The sequence below is a fragment of the Hyperolius riggenbachi genome, chromosome 7, assembly GCF_040937935.1.
Source record: "Hyperolius riggenbachi isolate aHypRig1 chromosome 7, aHypRig1.pri, whole genome shotgun sequence".
Lineage (NCBI taxonomy): Eukaryota > Metazoa > Chordata > Amphibia > Anura > Hyperoliidae > Hyperolius > Hyperolius riggenbachi.
The window spans coordinates 308,216,231-308,240,744 of record NC_090652.1 but is presented as its reverse complement, the minus strand read 5'-3'; the positions used below and the strand labels follow the sequence as shown (position 1 = coordinate 308,240,744).

General features: G+C 44.8%; 1 protein-coding gene across 3 annotated transcripts in view; it reads left to right on the top strand.

Annotated features, from left to right (window-relative positions):
* Positions 1-24,514, top strand: part of LOC137525202 (contactin-associated protein-like 5) — a 419,206-nt gene that overhangs the window by 237,293 nt on the left and 157,399 nt on the right. For all 3 annotated transcript variants that reach the window (XM_068246129.1, XM_068246130.1, XM_068246132.1), the window contains 5 exons: positions 3,179-3,443; positions 5,088-5,231; positions 9,079-9,247; positions 15,973-16,079; positions 20,757-20,876. In XM_068246129.1, coding sequence (XP_068102230.1) covers positions 3,179-3,443; positions 5,088-5,231; positions 9,079-9,247; positions 15,973-16,079; positions 20,757-20,876 — 805 coding nt within the window. The remainder of the gene's footprint in view (positions 1-3,178; positions 3,444-5,087; positions 5,232-9,078; positions 9,248-15,972; positions 16,080-20,756; positions 20,877-24,514) is intronic.

The following is a 24,514-nucleotide window of genomic DNA, read 5'->3' as shown; positions in this document are numbered from 1 at the left end:
ATTTTGTCTGTCCTGCTTTGCATTGAATATTTGTGGATTTATTTAAGCTATATGACAGGGGAAAAAATGTGTAAACCATTTTATGGCCAGCTGCCCCCAGGTTCACACTATGTTTGTTTGGTAGTTAGAGGTTAGGGTCCCTTCCATGAACAATGGCCTCGTCGCGGTGGAAGGATCTAGTACGGAACACTCTGCATGCAAACTGTTTTTGGAAGCTAACATCCTCCAGTATGTTAATTTTGGTGCATCTGTTATAAATGCAAGTTGTGTATCTTGCGTATAATTGGTCTCTGCACTCGTATGCTGCTAATCATTCAGAAGCAGGATTTTGGGAAGTGCTGCCACCTCTCCCTGCTGTATAAAAATGTAGATTAAGCTTTATACCTAGCTACTAGCAGCTTAGAAGAGATACAGAGTATAGATTCCCATGAGTGTGTTGTCCGGATGTGTAGATGTGTTACACATCAGCCAGTGGGAGAGAGAGAGAGTAAACTTTACAAAGTGCTTCTTGCTCTAGCTCAGTAACTTTTAATTACAAGTTTACAACATCACAGCAGTTGGACTTGTGTCTGGAGGGCCGAGCTGTCCAGCCTGCAAGTCGCCGAGGCTCTGCTCTCACATGAAAGGAAGACGAGGAAGAAACAGAAAAATATTCAAACACTTCTCTTTCTGGTTTGCTGAGTTCATTCGCTTGCAGATCTGTGGAGTTAGTGAATAATTATTAACAGGGGAAGAAGAAGAAGTTAAAGTGGCCACATGATCTGATAGGGATCTATTGCTTAGCCAGACACTGCACAGCGATTTCCAATAGATTATGCCCCCCCCCCCCCCCACGTGCCCCCCATGCCCCTACTCAGTGATAAACTCTCACCTTTCCAACGGCACAACTCCTGGCCTCCACCAGAGTCCAGCATCGCAGCAAGCACCTGTACCATGGGACTCACCAGGTGTGGTGACATCACAACATGCACCAGTGTCACATGGTACAGGCATTTGCGATGACGGAGGATACCGGAGGTGTCTTAGAGTTGCACAAAAGATATAGGTGACCCTTTAACATTGCCCACAGGCATGGGGGGACACTTGTACACTCGGAGGGACACCGGACTGGGGTCTGTCAGGTCTGTCTTATTGCCACGCACCAGATCAAGCCCTTGCAACCATTCCCGATCAACCCATTCAACCAACTTTGCCTGGAAATTAATTGAAAGCTCAAACAGGCAGCCCTGTTGGGGCACCAGTTTTCTTCCAATTCAATTAAATGATTGAATTGGAAGGTTGGTCCGACCTCCATATAGAGTAATGTGTGGGCATCCTTAATTTCGTAATCCAGTGTTCTGTTTTTTTGTTTTTTTTTGCCACGACAGCACCGAGGAGAAGATCTCAAGAAACAGAAACTATAATCGCGCTAAATTGTTCTTCACATTCTGTGTTTCTGTAAATAGCTGATGGCGGGAATGCTTGTTTCAACACACACATTGTAATAAACTTATTAAAGTCCAATTAAGCCTGAAATGAACAAAGCAAATTCTCAACGCAATCAGTCTTATTTGTGTAAATTATAAGTGTTACTTTTAGAAACTGAACAGTTTTGTTTTTTTTAATGGAAGCATCCATTGTCTAGATCCGCTTGCCTGCAGCTTTGGACCCAGGGGCGTAGCAATAGGGGTTGCAGAGGTTGCGACTGCATAGGGACCCTTGAGCCAGTGGGGCCACAAGGGGCCCACCCTCAACTGTAGTATTGGCTCTCTATTGGTCCTGTGCTTATAATAATCACTTCTATAGGTACTTTGAATAGTGGTAATCCTTAACAAACTGCTCCCCATCCCCTTCTTGAACCTCTGGCACTGTAGTTTCTATTGGCAGGTTTTGGAGCGCGAACACTTCAAATCCAGCGCTGGAGACTTGGGCACAGCAGCGCAGGATACTTGGGTGCAGCCGGCGCCACCATAGGCCGTAATAGGAACTACGGCTATAGCAGGCACAGGGAGTAACTTCAGCGCCGTCAGAAGACGGACCTGAAGTTGCTTTTTAAACAATCATTTGGCTTCCAGCAATTACTCGAAGCCGAATTATTTAATTCCCCACCATCCATGACGGCCTGGAGGGGGAATAGTAATTAACACAGCCTGGACTTGTGCAGAAGCAGGATCAGCCATATACCGGCTGTATCCTGTGCCCAAGTCTACCAGCGCCAATCACTCTCGTACGCTTGGTGTGCTATATCAGTTGTTATGTATAGAGTGCTTATGGGGCCCCAATGTAAAATTTCCTTTGGGGCCCACAGCACCTTAGCTACACTACTGCCCATCCATACAGGCATAAATAGCAACTGTAACCTAGGATTGAACTTAATTCCAACCAGTAGCTATACCCACTCATGAGAAATAGATCATCAGGGGGTCTGTATGGCCGATATTGTGTTGAAACCCCTCCCACAGTGTGATGTCAGGACCATGGTCCTGTCAGTTTGCTGTATGGGAACCTCGTTGCATTGTGGGAAATAATGGCTTTTTCCAGCTGCCAAGCAAGCAATATCTCCCTCTGTAAATAGAACTCTCAGTTCGCGCGTAGCATCCAGCACATTACATTTACAGCACGCTGTGGAAATAGCACGAGTAACAGGAGGTTACTCGCTCCATTTTCTTTAGTGAATCAACCCCAGTCAGTCATAGGCAGGGCTGCTCAAATCCAGATCCGGGAGACATTCGGATAGTTGCTATCCAGATATCTCCCAGTAAACCTGTGCGGGGTGGGCGGGGTGGGGGTTTCCTGTCTGACGTCTTCTTCGTTCCGTCTCTCAGCGCCTCCCACGATGCAGTCCAAGAGGCGGTCATGTGATTACAAACACTTCCTCGTTCCGGGGTGAAGGAGGAAGTGTTTGTAATCATGTGACACGCATGGAGCGCATCGTGGGAGGTGCCGAGGGACAGATGAAGAAGACATCAGACAGGTAAGATTGACTCCCCTTCCCACCCCGCACAGGTTTACTGGGAGATATTCGGATAGCAACTATCCAGGTATCTCCCGGATCCGGATTTGAGCAGCCCTAGTCATAGGATTAGATTTGATGCACTCTGTGAAGCGCAGTGGAAAAAATGTCAGACAGTGAAATAAATGTAGAAAACACTCATAATGGATTTTACAATAATCAGTTGTGTTTTGTATCTCTTTCTAGGGTAATATCACTTTTTCCTGTTCTGAACCCCACATCGTTCCCATCACTTTCATGAGCCCCAGCTCCAGCTACCTGCTACTCCAGCACACCCCTCAGGCCAACGACTTCTCAGTGAGTTTGCAGTTTCGGACGTGGAACAGCGACGGCCTCCTGTTGTCCACGAAACTGGTCGGGGGTCACATGTTTCTCCTGCTCCAGCTGAATTCTGGGAAATTGCTTCTTATGATTCAGGAGAGCAAGCCCAACATGCTTCCACTAACCGCAGGTAATGTTCTTCATCCAATATTATTTCACCTTAAAGGACAACTGTAATGAGAGGGATATGGAGGCTGCCATAATTTTTTTTCTTTTAAGCAATACCAGATGCCTGGCTGTTCTGCTGATCCTCTGCCTCTAATACTTTCCGCCATAAACCCTGAACAAGCATGCAGCAGATCAGGTGTTTCTGACATTATTGTCAGATCTGACAAGATTAGCTGCATGCTTGTTTCTGGTGTGATTCAGACAAATCTATCAGCAGGACTACTCAGGCAACTGATATTGTTTAAAAGGAAGTTGTCCTTTAAACATTGGTAGACTTGGGTTGATCCTTCAAATAATAAGTGCACTTCTACTTACAGGATAAATGCACCTGTAGAGTAATGTTCATTTATTCATTACCCTCCAACCTATGAATTGCACTTCCGGCTTGGAATGGGCTGATGACTTACAGTAATTCCTTTTGCGCTAGGATTCCCGACCCAATCACTAATCATATAAACATCCACACATATACTCTAGCTAATGACCCGGCATTGCCCGGGTATGTATTTGGCTGGTGTTGGCTCCGCCCACTTTTTCTAACACGCAATTACTCAATGACCAAGTTTCTGAGCCTTGCGGTCTTTGGCATCAATAATTTGCATTGAAATTAAACAAATCTGATTGGCTGTGGCTCCACCCACTTTTCTGAATTTGAACCCCAGTGACCCAATGACCAACTGTACCAGGTTTTGAGGCTTGCGCCATTAACAGTGCAAGAATGGCAGCAATTACATATTCCCTTTGGAAATCAATAGGTGGATTTTGATTGGATTTTGTAAGCCCCACCCACTTTTCTGAATATTAATCCCAGTCACCCAGTAACCAACTGTGCAAAGTTTGAGAACCCTACGTTTAAAAAAGTGTAAGAATGGCTGCAGTTTACATTCTCCCAGTGAAATTTGTATTTTTCTCCACCTACTTTTTGGTTATGGGGATAAAAAGTATGCTAAATGTTATTCCAGGTAATGTACTATGTGTGTGCCAAATGTCATTCACATCCGTTCAGCCATTGTTGCGTGATTGAGTAACAAACATCCAAACTTTTGCATTTATAATATAAGTGAGATACATGTCTGCCTGCATTGTTGCATATACGCTGCGCTTGCTGTCTACAGGGAAGATAAAAGCCGGGGTGTAACTAAGGGGAACAGCTCCTGTGACCTCTGGGGGTTCCAGAGCTGTAAGGGGACCCCAAGTACATCGTCACTTCCTCTGATAAAGACGTACATGCTTCAGATCAGGTGTTTTTGTGACTACTCTTGTTATGGTTGGGAACGAAGATCATGATGTCCACCCGTGTTTTATGACCCTTAAGATCGGCCCCCAGGCTGTGAGGGTCACCAGGGGTAGGCAAGGGTAAGAGTGGTTAATAAAGGGTAATTGAGAGATGGCAAATACACACACCATCGGTACATTTATAAATGTGGTAAACAAAGAAGTATCTCTATTGGGTTTTTTTTACCAAAAAAAACTGAATCTACTGTTTTTGTGTTCATAAAAAGACCCATCAGATATTGGTAAGATTTGAAGTAGTTGTACAATCAGGCTATAGAATTTCAGTTTATAATGTAGAGGTTTGCTAAGTAAACGTCTCTTTGTCTTCCAGGAAGTATGTTAAATGACGGTCTGTGGCACACGATAGCCATTAATGTCCGAGGACAAAGCCTGTCACTAACGTTGGACAATGGAGCTCCTGTCCAGATCAACTACCCAGGGTGGCCCACCTTGGGGAATCTATACTATTTTGGTGGTAAGCAAAATGTATCTCTTTTCTAATTCTGATTGTTGGTACGCTGGCCACCCTTAACTGGCCACAATTTCAACCTTGACCTCGTTCTTTTATTGGTTAATGTAGCACCTACATATTCATAATGATTTTTTCGTGTTTGATGCGACTTTAAGGTTGTTTTTTTTTTTTTGCATATACTGTATTTTCCATGTTTGATGCGACTTTCCACGTTTGATGCGACTTTCCGGTCATGTTTTCTCTTTCCGTGTTTGATGCAACTTTATGGCAGCTTGGTTTTTTTTCCTGTTTTAGTGTCCATTTTTCAAAAATATTTTGACTTTGACTTTGATGCGAAAATGACTTTGGCGAAAACTCGTGAGCTACACTGATGTCTACATCATAATGCTTTGGGTCACTCCAGGTGCCCTTGAGAAGAATAGTCCTTCCTTATAAAGTCCTGTTGATGTAAACCATGGCTGTCCAACCCCAGTCCTCGAAGGCTGAGTTCCTGACACATTTTTGGCTTAGCTCGAATTAATTGTTGCAACTGAATCAAGTAGAAGACATGTCTTAATTTCTCTGTCCATCCTAAATGCTGGCATAGATATGGACCCCAAGGAGTGGAGTTGGACAGTCCTGATATAAACCATACAAACGTGATTGGGCCATCTTAGCCAGTCTTACCACACCTATTTAGCATAAGGGCCAACAAACTAAAAATACTTACACATATTATTTTGGTAAGTCCTCATATTATATACAAGAGGTAATGTTATTCTACTGCAGAATTTTATTTAAAGTTATCATCATATATTAGGGAGAAAGTATGTATATGGCCAATCTATCGATATGGCCAGACTAAGAGACTAATGCTATAGATTACGGCTGATAACAAAAACAATGCAGAGGCGGGGCAAGGTCCTCCAGCACCCAAGGATGAGACACCAAAGCGCGACCCTCCATCCCTCCCACCCCAACACCTTAATCTCTAGTTATCTGGCTTGCAGTCACTGCCATGTATCCCCTTTTCTTATTTCTCTCTACTTGAAACACAATAGGGGAATGATAGCTGAGTGAGTTGTGAGCCCCTCCTACACTGCGCCCTTAAGCTGGAGCCTCTCTCGCCTCTGCCTCAGCCCGGCCCTGCAACAATTAATCAAGTATCACATTTAAACTCGATCTGTGTAGATTGTCAGATGTGTGAGGCCTAAACCTAAAGCTAACCCCAACTAAAGAACACAGATCACCAATACATACATAAAAGTACATTGTTTTAGGCCTCGAGTTTAAATTTGATACTTGATCCATTGTTGGTGTTATCAGCCATAATCTATCGCAATAGTCTCTTATGCTAGGTATACACAATGCAATTTCCCACCCGATTGATGGGTGATCGGATGGGAAGTTGCCTTGTGTGTACTTGTCCAAAGTGCTCACAATCAATAAATCAATAAAGCAATCAATTTCCAGTTATACGTCCGTAAAATCAATCACTTTACCAATTGGGAGCTGATTGGACATATCATAAATAATTGTCCATAATGTACCTGGCATTAGTCTGGCCATATCAATAGATTGACCATGCACATACTTCTTCCATAATATGTGGTGATAAATATAAATAAAACAACAAGTTGGACATATGTATACACTATCGAGCGACTGATAACAGCCGGTTTGCCTGATCCGTTTCAGCAGATCCGTTGGACCAACTGTCGTTCAAACAACTGTTAGATCCGTACTTGTGTAGAAACAACTTTTAGTCATTTGTCCAACTACTAGACGTTCAAACAACAAGTCGTTTGATCAGTCATTTCATCTAGTCCATTGTTCTAGCCAGTCCTTTGTCCATTATCAAGTTGGTTAAACGACATGTAAATTAGGTAAATTAGCTTATCAGCCGCTTTGTTGGTCAGTGTGTACATGACATCTGAACAACTTGTTGTTTGCACTTCAAGTCGTTCAAACTACTAGTTTAAACAACAATCAGGCGTAAAGTTGGATGTGCGTACGCACCTTAAAGTGGATCCGAGATAAACTTTTACTCATTGCATCTCATTGTGTTCCTTTCATACAGTTTATAGGGCGTTCCTCAAGTCAAATACTTTTTTCGTTGTTGTTTTAACACTCTAATTCCCTATAAACTAAACAGGCCTTGCCCACAGCTCCTCCAGCGCCTAGGAATTCTGAGACCCATGTAGCAAGGGCTTATGGGAACTCAGTCTGGGCAGGAGTAGGAGGGGGTTACTTGCCAGAGATTTCAGAAGCAGAGGGGAGGAGGGAGGAGGAGAGGGGAGTGAAGTTTTCACAGATGAGGGGGAATTAAACAGGCTCTTCTCTCTAAATACATACAGGGTGCATTTCTCTGTGTTTTAGTCCTGTGCAAGAGTTCAGGTTCACTTTAAAGAGGAACGCAAAAATCTTAAAATTTAAAACACATATAAATAAGAAGTACATTTTTCCCACAGTAAAATGAGCCATAAATTACTTGTCTCCTATGTTGCTGTCACCTACAGTAAGTAATAGAAATCTGACATTACTGACAGGTTTTGGGCTAGTCCATCTCTCTATAGGGGATTCTCAGAATGGCCTTTATGCTTTATGAAGACATTCTTTAAAAAAAGATTTATATAATGATGCTGGCCAGCCTCCCTGGTTACCGTACACATTTTTGGCAGTTGAACGGAGCAACTGCCATTCACTAAGTGCTTATAAAAATAAAGAAAACCCTGAGAACCCCCATGAGAAGATGGGCTAGTCCAAAATCTGTTGGTAATGTCAGATTTCTACTGCTTACTATAAGTGACAGCAACATAGGAGAAAAGTAATTTATGCCTCATTTTACTCAGGAAGAAATGGACTTCTTATTTTAATGTGTTTATATGTATTTTAAATTTTACGATTTTCAGGACAGAGGTCCTTTAATTGAGATAAAAATATGGTAAAGGTAAGCTATACAGAAGTAAGACTTAGGCTGCTTGCACACCAAGACGTTACAGGCGCACGTTAGTGCGCCTGTAACGCTCCCCCAACGCACAGCAATGTAACACAAGTGGGCTGTTCACACAGCCCACGTTGCGTTACATGTAACGCTGCACGTCCTGTGCAAAGTGCAGCATGCTACGGCGTTGGAGCGGCTATAGCCGCGTTAGACTGTTTGCACATGCGCAGTGGGGGGCGGAGGAGGCGGGGAGAGCCAGCTACAGTAGCCGCGCACATGGCTACTTAATATTCACTGCACTGGCGGGCGCTGATTGGCCGGCGGGACCACGTGATGCGGAGTGTCTCGCTCCGCATCACGTGGTCCCGCTGGCCAATCAGCGCCACTCTGGGAGATATTATGGGCATCGAGCAGCCTAACGCGGCTCACTCTACCGTCGGCTTTTGCAGCACCATACGTTGTGTTAGGTGCACGTTATGCGACCTTAACGTGCCACCTAACACAACGTCTTGGTGTGCAAGAAGCCTGAAAGGATGAAGAGTCTGCAATTTTCTTTATTAACTTTCGCGTACTGCAAAGGTGAGTATGAAATTGCAGTAACTTTTAATTCTTTCAGTGGTGCAGTCTCAGGCCCTCAGGCCTACATAAAAGGGAAGAAACCAATAAAGCAATGTACATATAATATGCGTGACCTGCGATGAACAGGTCACGGCAGACAATAAGAAGGCCGTAAAATCCGCTCAGTTCAGCCGTACGTCATGCCCAATCCTCTCTCTTTATAACTGGAGGCTTTAGATCGAAATGCTTATATAATAAAGGAAGACACCAGGAAAGTGGAGACCTCGGGGTCATCCGTTCATAACGCTCATAAATAAAGATATACTGCATTATATAAAAATTCATGAGACCCGTCTCTTTACCGAACAGGCTGCCCGGATCATCCTCCCGACCCATCCTGCGTCAATCCGGTCTCCTTCCAGGGATGCATGAGGCTCATCTTTATTGACAATCAGCCCAAAGACCTCATCTTGGTTCAGCGAGGCCTCCTCGGGAATTTCAGCGACTTGCACTTCGATATATGCGGCATTAAAGACAGGTAATATAACGCTTATGTGTAAGACGAGCCTTCTACGAAATGTTATTGCTTCGGCCAATAAACGTATTACCGGTAGTTTAAGGGGAACTGAAGAGAGAGGTAAATGGAGGCTGTCATGTTTATTTCCTTTTAGACAATACCAGTTGCCTGGCAGCCCTGCTGATCCTCTGCCTCTAATACTATTAGCCATAGCCCCTGAACAAGCATGCAGCAGATCAGGTGTTTCAGTGGTTCAGACTTATAAGTCTGATCTGACAAGACTAGCTGCATGCTTGTTTCTGGTTTTAATCAGATACTACTGCAGAGAAATAGACCAGCAGGGCTGCCAGGCAACTGGTATTGATTAAAAGGAAATAAACATGACAGCCTTCATATACCTCTCTCTTCAGTTCCCCTTTAAAACCCATAAAGGGACCCTGTCACGTTATAAAGTGCCCATAAAGGTATCTGCAAGTAGTCCGTAAGCCACCGATTACCGGCAACTTGCAGGACGTGTGTAATTACCAATAAAGTACAGTAAAGGAAAGTGCAGTATGGTAGTTGCCCAGAACATTGAATCAGGTTTTAGAGGTTAAACTAAACAAGAATTCTGATTGGTTGCTCTGGGCAACTCTTTCGCTGTTTATTTAGTTTTCTCTGCAGTGCATAATAAACCTGGGCAGTGACGGAGCTATGGTGCTATGGGCAGGGCCGGATTTACTATAAGGCACTCTAGGCATGTGCCTACAGGCATCTGATGATGGAAAGGCGGCTCTCTCCACTCCCCGAGTGCCTCTCTCCCTTCTTTCCTATGCAGAGTCCTGATGAGAGTCTAAATAAGAGGTTCCTCATACTCACACTGCTTGCTGCATTCCACTGATGAGAGCTTACTTCAGCCAGAGGCACCTCTAGCTTCTTAATACTGAGGTTCTCCTATCTACGTAATACTTGGGGGTACCTCTAGCTATTGAGGATAGCTCTGGCTACCTAATACTAAGGGGCACCTGACAGCCAGCATAATTGCAGTGCAGTTTGGTGGGGGGTTTGTGGGTTCATGGTGGGCGAAGTCTAAGGTGCCAGGACATCTGTGCCTATAGGCACCTGTAAGGTAAATCTGGGCCTTGCTATGGGCCACAGTGCAAGTTTACACTGAGTTCTGTCATGTATATGTAGATATAATAATTGTTATGGAGCAGCAAAAACAGCAAAGGACAACTCCTGTATCAGAGTGGTGGAATAATGGGGGGGAAATAGTCTATTAATAATTAGCACTATTCAAAGAGCATGTAAAGGTGATCATTACCAGTATAGCCCTAATGTCCTCCACTAGGGATGCTCATTCGGATTCCGCGAAATGCAATTTCCGAAATTCCGATCGGAAATTGCATTTCCGCATCGGAATGCGGAAATCGGTAATGCAAGTGCGGTAGGCGGATTTCCGCCGGAAATCGCGGAAATTTCCGGCGGAAATCGCAGAAATTCCACCCGACTTTAACATCGATTTCCTCAAAAACTATAAATCTTTTTGAAAACTTTTTTTTGCATCTTGTTCACAAGATTCAGTTTAATAAGCCCTGAAAATGTGGTGTTTAGGGGGACTTAAGAGGGCTTTGCTATTAACCGCTAAAGTCGGCAGATTTTTACTGTAATGTAAAATGCAGAAAATCTGCATCTGCTTATTTTCTGCATTTTAAATTACAGTAAAAATCCACCGACTTTAGAGGTTAATAGCAAAGCCCCCGTAAGTCAGTACATTTTCAGGTTATATTAAACAGAATCTTCTGAACAAGATGCAAAAAAAAGTTTTCAAAAAGACCTTATAGTTTTTGAGAAAATCGATGTTAAAGTCGGGGGAAATTTCCGCGCATTCCAGGGGAAATTCCGCATTGGAATGCGGAAATTGGTAGCGGAAAGCGGAATCGGTAATTTGCAATGGCGGAATATGGATTTACCGCGGAAATCATCCCTATCATGCACCTCATCCGTCTAATTCTCCTCCCCTTGTCCTACTTTTCATAATCCCTATTGTTCTCCTCCTTCTTGTCCTATTCCTCATCCTCCCTATTATTATTCTTTCCCTCCTTGTCCCATTCCTTCTCCCTCTTGTCCTACTCCTCATACTCCTTGGCTTTCACCTCCCTGTCCTCCTCCTCATCCTTCTCATTCTCTTCCTCCATTTTCTACTCCTCTTCTTTCTTTTTGTACTTCTTCTCATCCCTCTTGTCCATCTCCTACTTACCCTCCTTCTCATCTTCTTCACCCTTCTCCCTGGTGTCCTCTTCCACTTCCTATTCCTCATCATTCTCCTCATTATCTTTCTCTTTGTTCTTATTGCTCTCATATTCCTATTCTTTGCCTACTACTCCTACTCCTCGTTGCCATGATACTGATGGGAAAGTTGGAGAGCAGATCAGAGAACCACAGCATTGCCAATTCTGCAACGCTTCCCTTAGACCTTTTATCGCCCAAGTCCTTGGCCTTTGTTGCCTTTACAGAAAAGGCCAGGTAGCAGCAACGTGCCAAGCCGATCACAGTTCCAGATTTCACAGCAAACTATAGAGCTACAGCCTCACAAAGCTGGCATCTTGTATTCTTAATGAAATGCGTGTTGTGGCCTCTCTTTGCTGAGCCCCGCGGTGGAAATGACACGTTGAACATTAGCGTGATTCTCCTCTCGGTTGATAAATATCCGGAAGCTCTGAAAATAAGCTTCGGTTCAGCCCGGACTCAGCAGAAAGCTGCCGTCTGGGACATTTTAGCTAAAAACACAATAAATTCTCCCAGTTAAGGGATTTGTCGCCAGTTCAGTGAGATTCAATTTCCCATCCACAGCATGTTCTGAACTTTATCAAAAGAACAGGTACGCCGGAAAGTGGAGATTAAACGTAATTATACCTCTTGTGCGTTTCCACTTTAAAGAGATTTCATGAACCCTCTCAGGGAATGAGGAGTGATGAAACAACACAGCTGGAATGAATATACGGCAAAAGAATCACACGCCTTCCATTCTGCTTCCGAAAAACAGCCTCGAAAAAAGGTTTATTTCAGGCATTCATAGAACAATAGTTTGATGCTCCATCAGATTTTAAATAGACTTTGAACATGACAGCATGGTCGTTTCACAGCCCCTCCCCCTGCATGCTGGTTGGATGTTGAAGAGCAGCAGCACCATGGCTTGGAATATTTATTTCCTATTCATTTGATATATATGGAGGACCCAGTAGAACAGTTCCCTAACAATGTGTACACACAGTTCTGCCTAAATCATCCAGTCTGCACTAAAGGCAGGCTATAGTGGACAGTTCTTCTCACAGTTCTAGGAGCAGTGTATAGCTAGCAAACAAGCTGGAGGACTAAAAGTACCTTGCTGTAATGTATAAGTACACAGAGTTCTAACCTATCTATGTACTTTGAATCTATAACTGTTAGGCACAGCACACAGCACAACACACCCTATTAGTTCTAAGTTGGTATACCTAACTACCAGCTATATCTTCCTAAAACATGCACTTCTCCCCCTGTCTCTGTCTCTCCAACTTCTATCACACAGAGAATGCAAGATGGAGTGATAAACTCCTCCCTCCACGCACCTTTATATCTGCCTGTGATGAAATCTCTTCTCATTGGCTGCTAGGGCTTGCTGTGTATCCTGAGAACAAATGATTCACTCAGCAGATGCCCATTACATGCTTTCTGCCCCCCAAAAAATTGGTGCCATGACAGTGCCTACATTTTGCCCACGATCATTCTGCAAAAAACATGGCGAAACAGCGGGCCTTTCTCACGGAAAAACTTTGGTAAGCTAGAAGGGGCCAATTTTCCGCCAGATTTAAGTTATGATTCTCACTCACTAATCCCTTAGTGCATGTGCATACAGGAGTGTGGGTGGGTATATTGTGCATGGGTAGGTGTACAACCAGAGCCAGATTTACATCACTGGAGCCAATAGGCACAGATTACATGGCACCCTAGACTCCTCCCTCCATGAACCTACAAACCCCCACAAACCTCACCATAAGAGTGTAGGCTGTCTAAGCTGTCACTTCTCCCTTACTTCCCTTGCATGTCATAGGTAGCTACAGGTGTCCCCTAGCATTAGGTAGCCAGAAGTACCCTCAGTATTAAGTAGCTATAAGTGTACTCAAGTATTAGGTAATCAGAGGGTATCCTCAGTATTAAGAAGCTAGTGGTGCCCCCGACTGAAGGGAGATCTTGTCAGTGGAATGCCGAGAGCCGCGTGAGTAACCTCTCATCAGAAATCTGCATAGGAAAGGTGGGAGGCACTGGGGAGGGGAGTGAGCTGCCTTCCCATTATCAGGCGCCTGTAGGCACGTGCTTACAGTGCCTTATAGTAAACCCAGGCCTGTGTACAGCATGTGCCTGTGTTTTGTACTTTATTTTGGCCTGTGCACAACGGGTGCCCTGGTTTCCCCCAAATTTCAGATCTCCAGAGTCATGTATATATTAATATTTGCTGTCATATGGAGCGTTCCTGCAGCAAGACGTATCTTTTTCAATCATGGTCGGAAATTGCGTCTATAACACTTTGTGCGGCGAGAGACCGATTCCAGTCCCCGGGATTGTGCGACGCGGCCGGGTCCTCTTCCACCGCTTTTGGGAATTGATGTTTAATAAAACTATTTCTGAAAGAAAGATAACAATATTTCTCCGCGCGGAAATGTCACGCTGGACAAACATTTCATATTTGTACTTTGTGGGCTTTGTTTTATTGTTTTTTATGTTTCTTCCCTTGGAATAAAAATTCATTTGGAGAAGCAACAAGGGGTTTTGCAAAAAAAAATAAAATAAAAATAAAAAGAGAAGTTGGCGGCAACAGAAAAAGAAACTTTTTTTAAAAGTAATAATTTTAACCACTTAAGGACCACAGGCTTGCCCCCCTTAGTGACCAGGCCATTTTTTACAATTCAGCACTTTGCAGCTTTAACAGTTTATTACATGGCAATAAGACTTAGCAACCAAATGAATCTTGCCTCCTTTTCTGCCCACCAACAGAGCTTTCTGCCGGTGGGATATATATTATTGTTCTTTAAAAAAAAAAAGAAAACTTCTATTTTTTTGTCGTCTTCCCCTCCTCCCTCCCCCTGAGATCTAATCACTAAGATCGCCTCTCATAGGCATCAACCTATTAGAGTGATATTATTTCCTGCCACTCCAGGGGACAACCAAGTCACAGGGCTGTCCCCAGTACAGCACTGAGGTAGATCGCCGCGCTGTGCAATAGAAATACCGGCGCTTTTTTTGTCAACAGCCTGCCAGCCGCGATCACGGGCTGGCAGGCTGATCACAGAGCTCCACGTCTCGGCAGAGAACGATTGCGCATGCGCTGGCGTGTTCCCTGCTAATCTCCGCCCTCAGAACGGTTCTGGGGGCGCCACCCTCCCGCCACCGATCGGTGTTAGACGGTCAGGTGGGAGTTAAGGAGGAGAAAAGAGCTACACACCTCCAATGTATTCAAGCAGGTGACCTGATTTCCATCATCTGTGGAGCTGTACAAAGGATAGAGGTTACATGCCACCCAATGCCCATGTCTGCTATGGGACTAATGCTGTTCAGATTCAAGTCAAATTTATTACACATAGGACTGGTTCACACCAAGTGCGCTTCTGAGCGCTTTCAAAAGCACTAGCCCAAAGGGACCTGTATAGAACTGAAGGGGAATGCTGTACATGAATGCTAGACATGGAAGAGGGGGCTACACAATGAATAGAATAGGGAGCACATGAAAGGGAAGTTGGCCTGGGGCATGGCCGGATTTACCATAAGGCACTGTAGGCACGTGCCTACTGGTGTCTGATGATGGAAAAGTTTGGCAGGCTGATCACAGAGCTCCGCGTCTCGGCAGAGAACGATTGCGCAAGTGCTTGGGTGCTGGAGGACAAGGTCCTCCAGCACCCAAGGCTGAGGCAACAACGGGCCCCCCCCCACCCCTCTCACCCCGGCCATCACACACTGATTGTTATTAGACTAAGAGGCACCCCAGCCCAACACCTTAATCTCTAGTTATCTGGCTTGCAGTCACTGCCATGTATCCCCTTTCCTTATTTCTCTCTGCTTCAAACACAATATGGGAATGATAGCTGAGCGTGTTGTGCGCCCCCTCCTACACTGGCTGGGGCCTCTCTCGCCTCTGCCTCGGCCCGGCCCTGTATCATGGGCAAGGGAAGTAAGGGAGAAGTGACAGCTGGGGCAGCCAGCACCCTTGCGGTGCAGTTCGGCGAGAGTTTGTAGCTTCATGGAGGGCGGAGTCTAGGGTGCCAGGACATCTGTGCCTATCATCCTGTGAGGTAAATCCGGGCCTGCCTAGGGGCGAAAAAAGTATAAATCCGGCCTTGTATAGACATGGCCTCATTGCAATACATGAATTCACAGTGTGTTTTTGTTATGCAAATATCCCTAAAATCCATCCAATGTTGCCATGAGGTTCTCGCTCTAGTTTTAAACAACACAAACAAAAACAAAAAACGAAAAAAAATCTCAGTGTACAGCAGAGTGAAAAGCGATCCTCTTTTGTGAGAGTCATTTGACTTTTGCTCTATCTGGTTCATCAATTTCACGAGTCTCCAGCATTTCCAGTTATTGATTTGCTGGAATCCCTTTCAGTGTCTCCACAGCTAATTAACTGTCAGCCTTGTTTGAAAATAAAAAATAAAAAGTAATTTTTGCCTTCAGCTGCTTCTAGGTGACGCTCACCAACCAGACTCTGTGGACTTTTTTGTTTCCAACAGATGCTTGCCAAATTACTGCGAACACGGAGGATCATGCTCGCAGACTTGGAGCGCTTTCCACTGCGACTGTGGGGACTCGGGCTACGCCGACGCCACTTGCCATAGCTGTGAGTATTTCTTTCCTGTCCATCTGATTAAAGGTGCTTGCAAATGCTAGTAATGAAATGAGTGGTCATCATCACCATCTTCATCATGATTACTGATATTGCCCCCCCCCCCAACACACAAAATACATAGGAAGACCACTGGGTGCCTGTTGTTTACATGCATATGTCAACCCATCCCCATCGGATCAGTACTGTACCAGCTCCCGTTTGTCTGTCCCTGCATTGATTTGCTGGTGCTCATTTCTGTGTAAAGGTTGTGTGCCCATATCTGTGATCAATAGTCAGGTCTGTCTGCATGTCATTTCCTGTTCCTGTATGTGTCTGTTGTTTACATGCATATATCAACCCATCCCCACCAAATCTGTACTCTGCCAGGTCCCTTTTTGTCTGTCCCTGCATCGATTTACTGGTGCTCATTTGTCATAATGGTGCTCATTTGTGTGTAAAAGTTGTGCGCTTTTATATGTGATCTATCAGGTCTGCCTGCATGTCATTTCCTGTTCCTGTATGTGCCCAAGAATAAGCCTCTCGCCAGATTTATGTAATTGCCTCTGCACGACTAGAAATAGCGCTTTGAGTCCTATTGGAAAAATTGCTCCAGAGGTAGAATTTCTTTGCTTTGGGGGACAGATGTGGGTGGCTGTCCCGGGTGGTGAGCACACTAGGGGGTGGGCACACTTGGGCAGTGGGCACACTTGTCTGTGCTGCCTGCCCCCAGGATGCAGTTGCAGTTGGCAGTTCCAGGCAATGACAGTGTTTGGGGCGCTGCCTGTACTGCTCCCCCTTCCTAGTAATGTATTCCCAGTAACATGGCACACGTGTTTATAATGCCTGACATAAGTAGGATTCTACCCTTTGGGGGGCATTTGTTGATGGCTCTTTTGGTTGGTGGCTACACATGGGGGAGGCTCATCCCCCCTCCCGCCTCCATTGTGCAGATGCGGATGGTGCTTTCAGGCAATAAGTGTGCTTGGGGCGCTGCCTGAACTGCTCCCCTTTCCTGGGGGCACACCTCTGCTTACATATGTTGCCCCTGTTAACACGGAAACATTTTTATGTGAACCAATGTCTCTAGTGAGATGAAGAGATATTGGCCTCAATTCACTAAGAAGTTTAGACTAGTCTACTGATGGTTTTTAGTCTACTGATGGTCTGGTCAGTTGCATCAAAGGGGAATTCACTATTACCAAATGTTTTATGCCTGTTTTTAGACCTCGTCTAAACCATTTGGTAATTAGGTGGGTAAAGCAGGGAAAATGATCAAAAGATGCAATTCACAAACAAGTAGCTATGACTGACATGCTTCTCCTCTGATGAGCTCCTGCATAATTAATTCAAAATGTTCCATCCTCACATCTAAAATACCTCACAGAATTACTTTACCTGCAGAAATCAGCTGAGCTAATCTCTGTCAGAAAAAGTGGGTGTGGTTACTCCTTGTTTGTCTTTGTGAATTGTGTAATTACTGAAGGTTAGACCTGGTCTAAAAACAGGTCTAAAACATTACACCAAACCATCAGTAGACTAAAAACCATCTGTAGACTAGTCTAAATTGCTTAGTGAATTGAGGCCATTGTTGGTTTCGGGGTTTGCTATTGCTGGTACTGCAGATGCAATTGCACATACTGTGCCTTTAAATTTGCAGAGAGTCTTCTTCTGCAGCCATTTATGAGCCAGATGCAGCACCTACCATGCTACTTATATGTGACAGTAAACGGGTTAACTCACCTAGGTTGTTGCCTCTATTCCAGCGTGCGCCATGCCACTCTTCATCTTCCGACACTTCTGCCTTCTAAACCTAAACTTCCACTATGAAGGCAGAAGTGTCAAAAGATGGAATGTGGTGTGGAGTGCATTGGAAGGGAGTTGGTGGCCTGGGTGAGTTGACATCTGCTTACTTACACAGCCTGAATCCCAGCACATTCTGTGATGATTCTGCGCATCCCTGCTTTTTACCCAGGGATGAGCAGAAACTACGCCAGTGCGAATTTACGCTTCGTAGTTCGCATCTACGCATTGTAGTTTGTAGGTGAAGTTTCAAAAGTACGCTTACGTATTTACGTGTAGCGAAGTACCGCTATGCGTAGCTTATGCACACTATGCGTAGTTAACATGTGTATTGCGTAGTGAACTACGAATGCGTTATTCTCAGCTAATTTTCTGCATGCAATTGTATGCTTACAAATTTACGCATTGGAAAGGGGAATGTACGCATAGAAGAGGTCCCGGTATAAGCATTTAAAGGAGTTCTCAGGCAAAAAAAAAAGTTTCACTTACCAGCCCCATGCAGCCATCCTGTGCCGTCGCAGTCCCTCACTGCTGCTCGGGTCCCCCTCCGTCAGCTAGTTTAGTTCGCATTGCGTCCATTTTTACGCATTCCCGCTAGTGCAGGAACATTAACACATATGTTTTACGCGTTAGTGGTTCAACATGTACATTTTTACGCATTAACACATGCGGTTTAACACGTTAGTGGGTCAACGCGTAAATTTTTATCTCCCTGCACTAGCGGGAATGCGTAAACATGTATGCAATGCGACCCGCCGACCCCGAGGTCGGCAAAAACTAAACTAGCTGACGGAGGGGGACCAGAGCAGCAGTGAGTGACTACGAGGGCACAGGATAGCTGCATGGGGCTGGTAGAAGCCCCAGGTAAGTGAAACTCATTTTTTGTGCATGATAACTCCTTTAAAGAGGAATTAATGCGTAAAATTTTCTGCATACGGCCATAAACATCCACATACACTACGCTTCACACTACACGTAATTGCGTATTTTAACCCGTAGTCTACGAAATGCATACGAGCGAATATTTGACTTTGAAGCCGTAGTTTGGCGAAGCGTAATTGCATAAATCTACGCATAGTTCCAGCGTAGCAAAGTTGGCTGACTACGACCATCCCTGTTTTCACGGCTTCCGTTTCTCTCGGGCTCCCGTAAAATAACAACCAGAATGTGATTTGTTGGAGTCAGCAGTGCAGCTGTTCTCTAACAGCTATCAGAAGTTACTCTCCATATTGGATAACACGTTCGTAAAAACACGTCCGAGGCTATAATTTTCATCAAGAACCAATTATAGTCTCTTCAGGCTGCTTTGGCTCAATCTTGTTCTTCTTCATCAAATGCGCATTGAAATTAATAACTTTTCATAAATGCTACAAATGAACTGTGACTTTCACAGGAATTAAATATAGAAGAGTAATTATTCACGACACCCTCCCACGCTGCGATCCTTAAGGCGGTACGCAGCTGTAAACAAACAGTGGCGGCGGGTGGGGGAGGGGGGGTTCAGTGCAATGCAATTATTTCTGAGGGTTTAACAAGACCAAACGAGAAGAACTTGGAAAGTTCAGAGGTGATGAAGTTTCTGCAGCTTCGGGACACAAAACCTTCCAGCCGTTAATTGCGACTCGGAGCGCTCCTAGGCTTGTTGCGAAGAAAGATAGTATGCCGCGCTCGTATCTCATCATAACATATGCTAAGCAGCGAGCTGGTTTATTTTTGGAACAATGAAGGCGTTGTCATCATCAGGGTAAAATGTTTATTTGGAAAAAATGATGTTGCTTGGCTGAAGGCAGCTCATCATCACCCCAGTGAATAATGAATTAGTCATTCCTTTATTGATGTGCCGTCGAAACCCATAAAGCAAAGCCAGCAAGGTCCTTAACAATGTTTAGCACTTTGTTCAATGTTGATTCTGCAAGGTTGACTTCCATGACCGTGATTCGAAGACATCCCCAGTCTAGACGTTTTCCATCTCGCTGTTTGTGTTTGCAGTAACCATCCCTCTTCGGCCTCTTGCTTTATTAATTGTATCGCAGTAATTAATGACTATTAGACAAAGGGGTATAAAAAAAAGTCATGGAGCCTCCTAGGGAAACGTTGATGGCCCTGTATGGACGTACCCTCTTCCATCTACCCTATGAAGACCTCTACATCTAGGAATTCCATCCACCCCTGCTCCATTAGTTACCTGCCTCCTTCCCCAGTCGTTACTCCTCTGCTTTTGACTGATTTTTAAGTGTGGTTCCTCTATCTGGGGAAAAATTCAAGAAATCATCAGAGGTTAAGTTATAAATGACAGGGGCCCATAACAAAGCTTTTCTGGTTCCCCTCCCCAGTGGTGTTACTTATCTTCAAGAGTAGACACATACCTCTAATAGTTACACAAATTAACCATAGCTTTCCCCACTTCCACATGCCTACTAACACCTCTACCTAAGTTGGCCGCTGTTTGGCCTAGTTGATCCATTTGGCGGATTGCTTGCCTGGTCACTGGTCTGGCCCTGGGGCTTCTGTACACAGGCATGGCTGTCAGCCGAGACGGTCGTTACCAGCCCCCAAAACACTTTGTTTACTTCAGACACATTAGCCCATATGCAATATACTTTTTCTCTTGAGTTTTCTCCCAGGAGATTATCACACTAGGTAGCATTACACTCCTCCCCTATGGGTTGGAGAAATTGGAGGTAGGGGGGTTTCATGTACATGTTGCTGAACAAATAGTTACTGGCATTCTGCAGTCATGTGACACGTCATGCAGGGAAAAAAGTGGTCTACCTGACAGATGCAAGTTAAATAACTGAAAGAATACCTTGCATGGTAGATGAATACAAACAGCTCTTACTTTCTGGAAGACTCGCTTGGCTTATGTATGCACTTTCTTTCTACCTACAGCCACACATGAACAGTCTTGTGAAGCCTACAAGCACAAGGGTTACCCATCAGACCTCTACTACATTGACCCGGATGGCAGTGGGGCTCTTGGAGCCGTACTTGTGTTCTGCAATATGACTGGTAAGTGTCCTAGTTCATATTTATCCCTAACGTGCCATATTTCCATGTCTTTCTATTCTAGAGAGGATAAGCAGAGACAGAAGCTGCCAGCTTGCTTCAGGTGTCTACATTTCCAGGAGTTCCTTGAGATTTTAACTACTTTGGCTAAGGTCAGAGCAGCGAACGAGGAGGTAGGGTTCAACTTCTGTTCGAAGACTAAGGCCAGATTTCTAGAAAGGCCACAAAGGCCCGGACTTTGGGCAGCAGCTGCCTGAGAGGCGGCTGAACATTGAAGAGGGATTGCTGCAAACGTAACACAGAGGTTGTGAATAAGGAGCAACAGGTAGAAATAGGGAGCTGTAGCTCAAAGGATTAGTATATACTGTAAATACAGGGGGCTGTTGTACATGAATGTTAGACATAGAAGAGGGGTCTCCACAGGGAATAGGAGAGGGGGGTGCTGCACACCGAAGTTGGACGAGGGGCACACAAAGTATAAATCCAGTCTTACTCATACTTACTAAATCCAGAAAGCAGATGACATGGCAGCTGGCATTCGTCATTAAGGATCATGAGAGAGCTTATAAAAAATGACTCAGAAGTTGATGACTGCATTTTACATCTACACAACATACGCTTAATTTTTTAGTTGGCTGTAGAACTCAGACTTTTGTTGGAGAAATAGTGTATTTTTTCATTTTTTCCTTGTTTTTCCCTTTTAAATGCATAGAAAATAAAGTAATTACTGAAAAAAAAATATCAACCCCAAAAAGCCCAATTGGTGGTGAAAAAAAAACAAGATATAGATCATTTTGTTGTGATTAGTAATGATTAAGCTATTAGCAAATGAAAGGGATGAGCACTGAAAGGTGAAAATCGCTCTTGTCCGTTAGGGTAAAAACGCCTTTGGGGTGAAGTGGTTAAAGAGGATTTTACAAGAAAAACCTGAATTTTGAGAGACTTCAGAGTCTCTTTAAAGAGAACCCGAGGAGGGTTCTAAGAACGCTAATTTCACATAGAGGCAGGGTTGCATACTGCCCAGCCTCTGTTGCTAATGTTATACCGATCTCCCCACAGCCCCCCCCCCCCCCCCTGCGCTCTACCCCACCCCAATAAATCATATGCTGAGCTGTCGACACGCAGCGTGTCGCAGCCAGCTGTTTACCTCTGGATCTGTCACTCTCGCCACTCCCCCGCCTCCTCCATAGCGCCGGTCCCCGCTAACGTCCCTTCCCTCCCTGCTGATTGGAGGGAAGGGATGTGGGCAGGGACCGGAGCTATGGAGGAGGCGGGGAAGCGCACAGAGTGACAGATCCAGAGGTAAACAGCCGGCTGTGACATGCTGCGTGTCGACAGCTCGGCGTATGATTTATGGGGATCAAGCAGAGCACAGGGGGGCTGTGGGGGGTTTGGTATAGCAACAGAGACTGGGCAGGATATGCAGACCCAGCCTCTGTGTGCAATTAGCGTTCTTAGAATCCACCTTGGGTTCTTTTTAACTACACTTTAAGAACAGACACAACCTTTCCTGTGTGTGTTGTTACAGTTGACCACAAACAAACAGAGGGCACCACCACCAGGGAGAGTAGTAAGAATTAGGCACCACCTGGGCAGCGGTTAGTTTTAGGCAACACAGGGAGGGGGGGTTAGGTGCCACCAGGGGGTGATTAGGGTTAGGCACCACTGGGGGGGGTTAGGGTTAGGCATCACCGGGAAGGAGTTGGGGGTTAGGGTTAGGCACCACCAAGGGAGTGGTTAGTTTTACTCACCACCAGGGGAGGGTTCTGTGTGAGAGTAGGGTTGAGTTAAGCTGTATTGTTGAATCATGTAATGATTTTTAGCGTTAATATATTTTCATTATTATTTCCCGTCTGTTTTTACAACGGTATTTATCGTTAGCCAAGTTTGGCAACGATGTTTATCATTATCCGATTTTGTTATCCAGCCGGGCCCTTTTTTCACGGTGCCCTTTTTTCATGCACGCCGCCTGCTGTTTAAACTTCAAAATCTAGATTTCCAATCATTAAAATAAAGAATAAGGGTCTCCAGGAAACTTCTACACAGGATTACTTTCCCAGATACAATTCATTATCTTGGGAGTTTATTCTCCCTTTAGGTTTGCTTTAATGACCCTGCGGAAACTAACGAGCTGTAGACGTGTTTTGTTCAGGGGGCTCGCGGTCTGATTCCGCCACTCGGCGGTGCGATCCTTTCGTAAGCGAGACACGGCTGCGATGGATGTGCTTAATTGCGAGCTAAGAGGAACAGCTTGCGTGAAGTCACAACCGTAGAGTCGTTCATTTCATGGAGGATATTTTGACAGGTACAGAGGCTGACACTTCTTCACGCGTACACAGAAACGCAATCCGCGCATCCAAGGCTTGTCCAATTAGCGATGCAGCTGACAAACTAAGCTCACTATGATGAAGCCATTAGGAGAAAGATGCTGTGAGTTTATTACCAACGCTGTAAAACTCGCCTGTCTCCAGGGAAGGAAAACACAAGTTCATGTTATAAGCAAAAGTAAAATAAAAAGTGTCGGATAAAAATTAGTGTTGATATTGCAGAATTAAGGCAACATTTTGCCTTAAGATTTGTTTGCAGTTCTCCTCCCGCCCCTCCTTAGTACTGATAATTAAGAATGAAATTCCAATACAATTCCTGCTTATGCCTAAACGTACTCTCACATGAGCCCTCCCTCTACTAGAGATGTCGCGAAAGTTTGGTTCGCGAAAAAGTTCGCAAACCGAAATAGACTTCAATGGGGATGCGAACTTCAAAATTTTCAAAAATTTCTACTGGCTGGAATAATGTTAGAAAACATGTTTCAAGTGTTCTAATACCTGGCCCTCTCTCCTCCTTCCTCCTCCCTCCACCCTCCTCCCTCCACCCTCCTCCCTCCACCCTCCACCCTACACCCTCCTCCCTCCTGCTTGGCTACATATCCTTAAGCAGTGGCTGGAAGGTGTAATGGTTAAGGACTCTGCCTCTGACACAGGAGACCAGGGTTCAAATCTCGGCTCTGTCTGTTGAGTAAGCCAGCACCTATTCAGTAGGAGACCTTAGGCAAGTCTTCCTAACACTGCTACTGCCTATAGAGTGTGCCCTAGTGGCTGCAGCTCTGGTGCTTTGAGTCCGCCAGGAGAAAAGTGTGATATAAATGTTATTTTTCTATTGGACTGAGCATAAATTGTACATGCTAGGCTAGCTTCAGCTAGAAGTGTTAGTGGTATAATGGATATGTTAGTTACCTACCATACACTGATACCTGGGTTCAATCCCCAGCTCTGGTGCTTTGAGTCTGCCAGGAGAAAAGCATGAAATAAATGTTATTTTTCTTTTGGACTGAGCATAAATTGTACATGCTGGGCTAGCTGCAGCTAGCTTCAGCTAGAATTTTTGGTGGTATAATTGATATGTTAGTTACCTACCATACACTGATACCTGGGTTCAATCCCCAGCCATGGTATGTTAGCTGGCTTTTGAAATACTGGAATTCCCTGTCAGATGAGACCCTCCTAGGTAGAAGGGTAGAAGGGGAGGAGGGAAGCAGCTGTCCCTTAAATAATTAGTGTAGGCAGACAAGTGAGTCAAATGGTATAAGGACCTTGCTTGAGGGAGGGGCGGGCCTCCAGCAGTGTGTTTGGCAATAATGTTCC